The 11,746-nt window shown below is 41.6% G+C and overlaps 1 protein-coding gene across 16 annotated transcripts in view; it reads right to left on the reverse strand.

Annotated features, from left to right (window-relative positions):
• Srpk2 (SRSF protein kinase 2) overlaps positions 1-11,746 on the reverse strand; it is a 176,846-nt gene that overhangs the window by 31,239 nt on the left and 133,861 nt on the right. For all 16 annotated transcript variants that reach the window (XM_021161969.2, XM_029477090.1, XM_029477091.1 and 13 more), the window contains 4 exons: positions 10,723-10,831; positions 9,279-9,366; positions 8,483-8,570; positions 3,584-3,690 (listed from right to left, as the gene is read on the reverse strand). In XM_021161969.2, coding sequence (XP_021017628.1) covers positions 3,584-3,690; positions 8,483-8,570; positions 9,279-9,366; positions 10,723-10,727 — 288 coding nt within the window. In that variant the 5' untranslated portion in view covers positions 10,728-10,831. The remainder of the gene's footprint in view (positions 1-3,583; positions 3,691-8,482; positions 8,571-9,278; positions 9,367-10,722; positions 10,832-11,746) is intronic.

The raw sequence follows: 11,746 nt of genomic DNA on the forward strand, positions 1-11,746 counted from the left end.
AGTTTTGTGTATGAGAGGAAAAATAGGTAGAAGATTTTAAACCCAGGAGAACAGAGACTTAACTTCTACAGGACACAAGCTGAGCACAACGTCTAACAGCATTTTATCTCTTAGCGAAAAAAAGTAAATCTTTAGCTCCAAAACTAGATTGTTCATGTTTCACACCTTGCTCTTCTGCTTTCTATATATTATTATTAATAATAATAACACTATTATTATTATAATTGATATTTATGTGTATGAGTATATTTCGTGTGTGTTCACGTCCCAGTGGAGGTCAAAAGCGGGTGTCAGGAACCCTAGAGCTGTAGTTACCGGCAACTGTGAGCCCCAGCCCAGCGTGGGTGCGAGGAACTGAAGTAGGATCATCTGGAAGAGAGTGGAGCAACATAACCACTGGGCCACCACTCCAGCGCCAGTCACTGGTTTTTATTTCCCAATGTGACAAAAACTACTGAGCTCTATATTCTTGTTTCCAATTCCATGAAATCAAGAACAGGACTATATTTTATAGAGTTGTTAAAAGGTTTTAGAGGATTAAAGTGTGCCAAGTACTTAGAACTATGCCTAGGTCATAGTAACATTAACAGTAGGATGTTCATCTTCATAGTAACCTAATGAGGACAGCACCGTTATTAGTCACACCATCTTGCCAAAAAAATGGTGGCTTAAGATTATATCTAAAAACTTAAGCAAGCAAGCAAACAAATGCCAACAAGCAAAAAAAAAAAAAAACCAGAAACAAGCCCCACAGCCACTGCCAGCACCGGAGCTCTGTCTCAGTCTCTAAAAAGAATGCACTGAGGAAGGCAGCGCTGAAATCAGTGACTTACACAAAGCATTTACAACACAGAGGTTTCACTAAACTCTCAGAATTTCACCTTTCAATTTATATACCATTCTCCCACTATAGAATATAATGCAAGCATCAACAGCTTAGCCAGCAAAGCCACCTTCTTACACGGCTGAGCCTGAATGGTAGTGATGCTGTCAATCAACTATGGCAGCAACAGGCATCTTTGAAAGCACAGATTTAGGGAATGACAGAACCTCTGTGAACTGGTGAAGGCAGGCAATTAGTTTTTGAGCAAAATATGCAAATCAGAGCTGTGAAAAGCAGCTCTGTGGGTAAAGTGTGTACAGTGAAAGCATGAGGGCCTGAGCTCAGATCTCCAGCAGCCAGGGCAACGCTGGGCAAGGCGAGGCGAGGCGCACTGTGATGCTGAGGCCACAGATGTGCAGGCAGTGGCAGCCCGTAGCCTGCTGGCTAGCTAATCGAGCTGAATCACTGAGTTCCACCTTTAATGAAAGAGCCATCTTGTTTCAGAAAATAAGGTAGAGCAGGCAGGCATGGTGGCACAAACCTTTAATCCCAGCAGAGGCAGGCACATCTCTCAAGTTGCAGGCCAAGTGAAACTACATACTAATATCCTGTCCTAACTAAAAAAGTAAGTAGTAAACCCCTCCAAAAAAAAGGCTTAAAAATAAAACATGCTCAACAGGAAGAGAAAAAAATAGGAGGTGAAAATGTCTAAACTTTACCATTTAAGTCTATGAAATTGCATTAAAAAATAAAATAGGAAAAATATGGTATATAACAATCATCAAAGACACCCAATATCTGGGCTCTAATATACATTCACACACACACACAGGACACACTATACATGCCTACACAACACATACAAAATAAAAGAAATTACATGGGGTTTTTGTTTTTGGGTCCTTTTTGTTGTTATTTGTTTATTCTGTTTTCTGAGACAGGGTTTCTCTGTGTAGTCCTGGCTGTCTAGGAACTCACTTTGTAGACCAAGCTGCCCTCCAAAGAGTGTGCCACCACTACCTGGCACAAATTTCATATGTTAAGCCTGTAATATTTCATGATTTATCCTAGATAATTACAAGATACTTCATCCGTTTCAATACGATTTTTTAAAGCTTTAGAGTTGTCACTAGAAGCTACCAACGTGACTGCACAGGAAGGACATGAATGAATGCATTCAATCCCACCATTGCCTGTGTCCTCGTCTACAGTAAAGACGGGGTTGTTTGCTTGTTACAGTAAGGAAAGATGGTGCAAACTGCACTTCTCTGAATGGAAATGGATCTTACAGAAAAGCCACAAGCCTTAGAGATGGCAAGTATGTGGGCCAGCGTCCTTCTGAGCAGGAAGGTCTCAATCCCTTAGGTAAGACAGGGCAAATGGCCTTTCCTTTCACTCTGTAGCCCCCTCTTTTAAAAAATATGTATTTTATGTGCATGTGCTGTGTGCCACAGTGTATGTATGTGTACCATGTGCATTCTGGCCATGGAGCTCAGCAGAGGGGGTTGGATCTTCTAGAGCTGGAGAAGCAAGGTGGCTGTGAGCTACCACATGCTGTTTCTTTTAACTACTTGGCATTTCTTCCAACTCCTGACTTAGTATCTGTAATATGACAAAAGGCACTGCCAATGTATGACATAGGAGGACAATGTGAGGAGGTAGCTACACACAATCAAGGATGCTTTCACTACACATTTAAAATCTACAGATTTTATAAAATGGGTTTAAAAGCCCAATCATGTACAGTTACATAAGCACAAACTTTCTGCACTGGTAAGGATGGTCCTTTCTGAAGGCACTATCTCTCAATTAACAAATCTGTGGGAACCATTATGTTTTATCTTATTACATTCACAGAGACAGAGACAGACAGACATGCACACATGGGCACGCATGCCCGTGTATACAAGGCATGTGTGTACAGGCTGGACGACAACCGGCAGTCCCTGCTTTCACCATGAGAGACAGCCCTGGGGACTAAATGCAGGTCATCAGGCTTGGAGATAGGAGAAGCCACCACAAGGCATCTCACCAGCTCATACTTCTTTTCCTGTTTAAGAATTCTGAGGACTGAGTATGACAATGGCCTTTTATCTCAGCACTCAGGAGACAGAAGGCAAGTGCATCTCTAAGTATGAAGCCAGCCTTGCCTTCATAAAACGTTTCAAGCAAGCCAGGGGAGGGGGAGGGGGAGGGAGGGGGAGGGGGAGAGGGAGAGGGAGAGAGGGAGACTTTGGACAATGGCTAGGCAAAGTGCTTACTAAGTAACCATGAGGACCTAAATGAGGACACCCACTATCCAGATATGGTAACATGTATGTAACCTCCTGCGCCATACCTGCCTGGATACTGCCATGCTCCCACCTTGATGATAATGGACTGGACCTCTGAACCTGTAAGCCAGCCCCAATTAAATGTTGTTTTTATAAGACTTGCCTTGGTCATAGTGTCTGTTCACAGCAGTAAAACCCTAACTAAGACANAGACTTGCCTTGGTCATAGTGTCTGTTCACAGCAGTAAAACCCTAACTAAGACACCTGTCTTGAAAAACCAAAAAAAAAAAAAAAAAAAAAAAAAGAAAAAAAAAAGGTTTAAAAAGGCTGATATGCCAAAGAAGTATAAGGCAGATGTTCAAATGCTGCTTTCCTTTGCTTATTAATTCCTTCACTATAAACTGAATACAAGTTGAAAGGCAACCAAACTGCTACTATGATAGGATTGCTTATTTCCAGGGGGTGGGTTCCTCTCTAAAGTCTCACCTGTCGAATGATACTCTTCACACAACGTACTGGGAGGCCTTGATAGTTGGATTTGATGATCCATTTGAGGAGATGGTGACCAAGTACTTCAAAGACCATGCAGACATCTGGGATGTGGTTAAGGCACATCTGAGAATGCATTTCCTAAAGTCAGGCAGTTACTAGAAGCATCTTCATTGTATCACTTGTAAAACATTGCTTTCCTAATAAAATAACATATTAATACTTTCAAGGTGATCACTTGCTGTTTCTCACCTAAATGTACAAGATCTGACTTTTTCCACTACGATTGATCATATACAATGTGTACAGCAAACCACCTCAGGAACTATATGCCTACACCCACTGCTGAAGCAGACGCCGGGCATGCATCCTAGCTTCCAAAGGCCAACCTGTGCTTCAGACCTACACTGTGCCATGCTCCCCGTCAGCTGTGCCCAAGGAGAGTGGACAAGAAGGACCTTCTTCACTGGAAGGGGCTTACTCCACAAAGTGGACAAAACAAGAACTTGAAGAGTTTTTATTGCCTGAATAAATGTCTACTTGATTACATACATTATAAAACAGAATATTGTCAAATGCACTAAAGATACACTAATAACCTTTTTTTTCCATCAGTATTGTATACACGGTGGCACACCAAAGTAACACAGTACTTGGGAGGTGTGGTGGCTATTCCTGGTTGTCAACTTGACTATATCTGGAATGAACTACAATCCAGAATTGGAGGCTCACCAGTGACCCTTATCTGGAGGCTGGGAGATAGAAGTTTCTGATCTGGATCTTGGTATGGAGAACTTGAGGCATATTGGTTATGATTCCAGAAGATCAAATCTCCGAGTTCAAGGTCATCTGGGATTAAAGGTGTGGTGGAACACACCTTTAGTCTGGGCTACACCTTCTGCTGGAGACAAGGACATTGGAAGGAAGTCTCGCTCTTGCTCCTTCACCTGCTTGCTGTGTGAGACTGAGTAACTGCTAGATCCTTGGACTTCCATTCACAGCTGCGACTGAACCATTGTTGGGAATTGGGCTGCCGACTGTAAGTCATCAATAAATTCTTTTACTATATAGAGACTATCCATAAGTTCTGTGACTCCAGAGAACCCTGACTAATACAGGAGGTGATAAACAGAGAATCGGAAGATTAAGATTAACTCAGCTGCACAGTAAGCTCGAGACCAACCTGGGCCTACATGAAACACTATCTCTATGAAAACCTATTAATTAATTAATATTATAGTATACAACTGGTAGAGTTGGGGTCACAATGTAATTATGAGAATATCACTATCATTCAAGGCCATACAAGTACCCAAAGGAACTGAAATCGAGATTTCAAACATGTGTCAATGGTTCCAGGCTCAATGTGGCACTGCCATGAGCAGCCAGGATACAGAAATGGTCTACCACTGGATGAACTGATGGGGAGAGCGTGGCACATGCATGCACACCGTGGAATAGTACTCTGTGGAAAAGCAGTGGATTTTTGAACAAAAGGCCTAAATTTATTAAAAATGTGCTGCTCAAGGTTTTCTTCTCTAGTAGCAGAATGTAACCATCAGAAAAGCCCCGCCGGACTGTTCTCGGTTCAGTTCTGTAGCTAGTGGGTTGATCAATTAACTTAGTCGTTGTTTAGGCAAGTCCTCAATATGTAGACTAAGCTGGCCTCAAACTCAAGAGATATGAATGCCTCTACCTCAAGTGCTGTGGGATTGAAGGCATGTGCCACCTTTTTAAGACAAGGTATTGCACTGACCCTGGAGTTCACTTATTCAATGAGATTGGGCTGTCAGTGTGTGTGATGGTTTGTATATTCTTGGACCAGGGAGTGGCACCATCTGGAGGTGTGGCCTTGATGGAATAGGTGTGACATGGTTGGAATAGGTGTGTTACTGTGGGTGTGGGCTTAAGACCCTCACCCTAGTTGCCTGGAAGTCAGTCTTCCACTAGCAGCCCTTGGATGAAGATGTAGAACTCTCAGCTCTGCCTGTGCCATGCCTGCCTGGATACTGCCATTCTCCCACCTTGAAGATAATGGACTGAACCTCTGAACCTGTAAGCCAGCCCCAACTAAATGTTGTTTTTATAAGACTTGCCTTGGTCATGGTGTCTGTTCACAGCAGTAAAACTCTAAGACAGTGTTTTTTTGTTTCTTTGTTTGTTTTAACGGTATTTTTAGCTCTTTATTTTTATGACTATTTTACATATACAAGTGTTTTGCCTGCATGTATGTGCCTATGAGACATGTATGCTTGGTGTCCACACAGATCAGAAGGTGGCATCAGATCTACTGAGTCTCACAAGGTACAGTTGTGCTCAGCAATGTGAGTGCTGGAAATCAAACCTAGGTCCTTTGGAAGAGTCAGTTATCTTAGCTGCTGAGCCATCTCCAGCCCTACTCAGTGGATTTTTAAAAATAGAAGCTCTATGCCAGTTGTGGTGGTACATGCCTTCAATTGAGGCCAGCCTGGTCTACAGAGTAAGTTCCAGGTCAGCCAGGACTACACAGAGAAACCCTGTCTCGGAAAACAAAAGAGGAGGAGCCACCCTAGTGCAATTCCTGACCCTCTTAAGTCAGTGTTTCTATACCTGTGGGTTTCGACCCCTTTCAGGTCCTCTATAGCAGATATTTACATTATGATTTATACTAATAGCAAAATTACAGCTATGAAGTAGCAACATAATAATGTTATGGTTCAGGGTCACCACAGCAGGAAGAACTGTATTAAGAGCCACAGCATTAGGACAGGTGAGAACCATTGGACATAGTCAGCAAACAGACCACATCTTAATGATGGTCACAGGGGTTTTCTAATAGTTCTAAAACTCTTTCAAACACCTGGTTCATGACTAGAGACATCAGTTGGTGTCAGTATCACAAAAGGATGGACTTACGCATTTTTAGAACAATATCTGGATTTACAATATCACCATGATAGCTAATAATATATTTTAATGAAAACATTTGTAAATGCTTTTGCTCTGTGAATGGCTTTCTATTCTCCAGGCTGCGAAGACAATGGTTTACATCCCAATCTCATTACAAAAAACAGAAATTAAAACCTAGAGTTAGTAGCAGATACTGGGCCAAATCCTAGAATTTTCAGGAGTCCCAAATCTCCTCAAAGTATTGACACATCCAGACCACGATAGCTTCCGAGCATAGCACACAATGAATACAGCTGCTCTGTCCACACAAGAAAAGCTCACGTGGGTCCATGGAGTGTGGAACTGCCTACCTGCCTACTGCTTGCCTACTGCTTGGGAGAACGCACTAGTCAAATGCCAGTAATCATCTTTTTTCTTTTTCTTTCTTTTTTTTTTCCCCCGAGACAGGGTTTCTCTGTGTAGCCCTGGCTGTCCTAGAACTCACTTTGTAGACCAGGCTGGCCTCGAACTCAGAAATCCCCCTGCCTCTGCCTCCCGAGTGCTGGGATTAAAGGCGTGCGCCACCACGTCCAGCACCAGTAACCATCTTGAAGCAAACGCTGATACAATATCAATATTAGTATTGCTGACTAAGCTGCTTATTTATTTTGGTTTGGTTTGATGAGACAAGCTGGCAGTAACCCAGGCTAGCCTCAAACTTGCTATGTAGTGAAACTGACTGTGAACTCTTACACCTTCTGTCTCAACATCTGGAGTTATAGAGATTACAGGCATGAACATTATGGTGGGCTGGGAATTTCTATGAGAAAAAATAAAAATAAAAGTTTTCTTCTAAAAGATCATGGCGGAGTAGGTGCAGGTACTGAACGTCATTCTTAGGCTTAAGCTGAGACTTTTAAGATTTATCTATTTTATTTATATGAGTACACTATAGCAGAAGAGAACCTTGGATCCCTGTTAGAGATGGCTGTGAGCCACCATGTGGTTACTGGGAATTGAACTGGGGACCCCTGGCAGAGCAAGCAGTCAGTGCTTTTCAGCCCTGAGTCATCTCTCCAGCCCTGAAGATGTGACTTTTATCATATGAGATTTTATAATATTTTCATACCTTGACATTAAGGTTTCTGGAGTTTAAGGTTAATAAATATAACAAAAAGTGTTGGATCTGCTCCAAGAAAAAAATAACAAAAGCCCCAGTGAAGCAGAATACATCAGCCACTCACAGGCACTAACATCTGGGAGTCATGGGGCTATAGAGAAATAGTGCTAGAATACTTTTCCATCTACCATTGCAAAACAACTACAATTACTTTTAATAAATCACTAATATTATAACCAAAATAAAATTAATCAAGTAAAACAAACAAACAAACAAACAGTAAGTAACCAGACAGTAATGAGAGAATAAATATAATCTCAGTACATTATAGACATGTATGAAAATAAGATAAAATCTCTTATTTTGAATAATCAATAACTACTAATCTCAAAAAAAAACCACTTTACTACATTCAAAATCAAGACAGTTTTTTTTTATATTTCTAAGATACAAAAGAGTTTTAAAAAGGAAAAAGGGAAAAAAAAAAAAAAAAAAAGAACCAAATCCAAATCCCTATACAGCTGGACCAAGAGAGGCACTAGAGTTTAGTACACTTTACCGTGACCCTAGAGACCTTATACAAAGGGAAGACTGCAGCAATTAAAAGTTTACTGGCGGGCTAGAGAGATGGCTCATCGGTTAAGAACACCAACTGCCCTTCTGAAGGCCGTGAGTTCAGATCCCAGCAACTACATCATGGCTCACAACCATCCATTATGAGATCTGATACCCTCTTCTGGGGTGTCTGAAGACAGCTACAGCGTACTTACATATAATAAATAAATAAATCTAAAAAAAACAAAAAGTTTACTGGCACCTGAAATAATACTATATTTTTAAAAAGTGACACCCCCCACACATACACAAATAACTGTATTATACTTTAGAGATCACACAGCAAAGGATACGTATCCCATTCATGCCTGAGATCTTGAAGTCATCAATTAGCTGAACTACCATGTCTTTGTTTGGGTCACTGGGGTCACTTTCTCGAACCTATACAAAGAAAAATACATAAAAGAACAATGAGGTTTGCATATTGATTTTCGTTTTTGGTTTTCCCAAACCAAAAGAAGTGTTAGTATCAGCCCAAGCTGGCCCAAAGCTGAGCAAGCCCTGTGGTTCAGCTCCCCGAGTGCTGGGATTCCACGTGTGCATGACCATGTCCAAACAGTACACACGTTTACAGAGACGGTTAAGAACATGTACTGTTCTCCCAGAGGACCTGAGTTCAATTGCCATCACACACGTCTGAACGGCCTGTGACCACAACTCTAGAGGAGCCAACGGCTCTTAACTCCAATAGCATGCATGTACACACACACACACACACACACACACACACACACACAAAAGTAAATGAAAATGGAGCTTTTCTGTCATGATATCAATCAACAAGGCCATTTTTTCAAATAAAAGACTTGGATTTGGCAGGAGTACCGGTGCTGCTCCTCACTGGCTAGAGCACTTAGGAAAGCGGGCCCTATGCCTTGCCTGGGCAACACACTGGTGAAGGTATGCGGGAGCCACCCCACCCGCACTGGCTCTGGCTCTTCGAGGCTGCAACACTTGGTGAACTAGCTGGGGCATACCTCACCCTGGCGGTGTGTGTGTAGGAGAGAGCTGGCAGGCTGACAGAGTAAAGGCTATGCAGTAGTTAGTCATTTCCTTTTTTGTATCACCCATTATTGGTTGATTACTTACGCATTTGAGCAGTTTAATTTCATCCAAGGCTGTCTCTGTATAATGCTGGGCACTTTTTACAACTTTCATTGCAACAAATCTTTTCCCTCTTTAGATAAAAAAAAGAAAGCATAGTTATTTATATTATCAGTATTAGAAGTGATTGCTATAGTGAGATGTAGCCAATTAGTAGCCAACAAATTGAAGCTGCCAATAAGCTTTCCCTTAAAATAGTGCCATTCCACTAAGTTGTCTTCATGCTGTGGCAAATGCGCCGTTACACACCCACACATGCATCATGTACACATATATGCAGCAATAACATTTAATTAAAATTCACATCTTTCAAGTTTGAGCAACACAAGTAAGTGTTCATGAGTTAGATGATGTCATTTATGTTTGCTCTTTCAATTCTAATTAACATAGGGTGGATAAGAAAACTGTCAGCTAACACAGACACTAAGGGAAAAGTATCCCTGTATATTTGTTCATGTGTGTTCATGCACTCGCACGCGCGCACACACACACACAACTACATATGAATATATATACTACACAAAGCAACAATGATATTTCCTGCTTTGGGTCCATGTGGCTTTTAACTAATGTTACAGAATAATAAGCTGGAAGACCTGTTCATTTTCAATTTGTATTTGATTTTTTTCTGACATGAATTAAGTAATAGAAAAGTAATACAGCTCTGATGTAAAGCTTAAAAACTAGCAAACAGCCAGGCGGTGGTGGTGCACGCCTTTAGTCCCAGCACTTGGGAGGCAGAGGCAGGTGGATTTCTGAGTTCGAGGCCAGCCTGGTCTACAAAGTGAGTTCCAGGACAGCCAGGGCTACACAGAGAAACTCTGTCTACAAACAAACAAAAAAAAAAACGAAACAAAAAAAACCTAGCAAACAAACTACAATTAGCATTTTTTAAAAATATACGCAAAGCATGTAAAAGTAGGGTGGTGGTGACGGATCTAGTTAGCTGCAGGGCCCTGTGCCAAGCATAAGCAGCACCTCGAATGCCACCAGGTAGCATGACCCTTGCTATATCATCTTAAAAGCAGACGCAGTGGTTTGTATGGGCTTGGTTGGCCCGGGGAGTGGCACAATTAGGAGTGGAGCAATGGTAGAGTAGGTGTGGCCTTGTTGGAGGGTATGTCACTGTGGGGGTGGGCCTATGCTCAAGCTTTGCCCAGTTTGGAAGAGAGGGTCTGCCCCTGGCTGCCTTCAGATTACAATGTAGAACTCTCAGCTCCTTCTCCCCTGCCATGCCTGCTTCCACACTGTAATGCTTCCTGTTGTGATGAAGATGGAGTGAATCTTTGAACCTGTAGGTCAGTCACAATTAAATACTATCCTTTATAAAAGTTGCCATGATCATGGTGTCTTTTTACAGCAGTAAAACCCCAAGACAGATGTACAGCCAAGCACAACTTGAGAGCACATGATGACAAAGAACACTTACTGCATATCCCAGCACAGCCATACAGTAGAAAAGTGCCCCCATCCTAGCTTTCTAATGACATGATATCGACCATTGAAGAGATCTCCAATTTTCACTGGATGATAGCCACCTGAAAAAGAAAAACATCTCAGGAAAAAGACAACAAAGCCAGTTTTGGGTAAATTAAGGCTACATGGGGAGACCATCTTAAAGAAAGAAAGAAACCCCCTGCATACACAAACACACACAGAAACCAAAACCAACATCAGGTGGGAGACTCATGCTTAAAATTCCAGCACTTGGAGAAGGTACTCTGTGAGTTCAAGTTCGAATTATTTATTGAATTATAGGCCTGTCTAGACACTAAAATGAAACCTGGTATCAAACAAACGAAAATCTCAAGATGTTTTATCTACCTCAAGATACAAAGCATGATATATCAATGTGAAATGCTGCTGAAGCAAACCACGGGCATCTCTAACATTATACACCTGTACTGAAGATACAACACCCACTTCTGCCTAAAGAAACTAGAAACGGCAGTGGAAATGAGCCTAAAGTAAACCCAAGAAAGAACACGATATGACCTAAAAGCTATGAAATGAAAAACAATAAACAATGAAAAGGACTATTTGAGAAAACAAAAACAATGTGTTTCTGACCAAGGTAATAAGGGGAAATAGAAAAACTAAGGAAACAAAACCAGGTTACAAACATTAGGTACAATAGAGCCAACTCTGCCAAGTACCCTTAAGATATGGAAAGGACACAGAACATAAACACACACATGGCTTAGACACAGGGAACATAAGCAACACACATGACATGGCCACAGGGAACATAAGCACACACATGACACAGACACATACACAGGGAACATAAGCACACACATGATGTGGATACAGAATATAAACACACATGACACAGACACAGGGAACATAAACACACACGGCATAGACAAGGAATATAAAAACACATGACAGACATTGGGACCATAAACACACATATGACATGGGCACAGGGAACATAAGCACACACATGACAC

Source organism: Mus caroli, chromosome 5 (assembly GCF_900094665.2).
Source record: "Mus caroli chromosome 5, CAROLI_EIJ_v1.1, whole genome shotgun sequence".
NCBI lineage: Eukaryota > Metazoa > Chordata > Mammalia > Rodentia > Muridae > Mus > Mus caroli.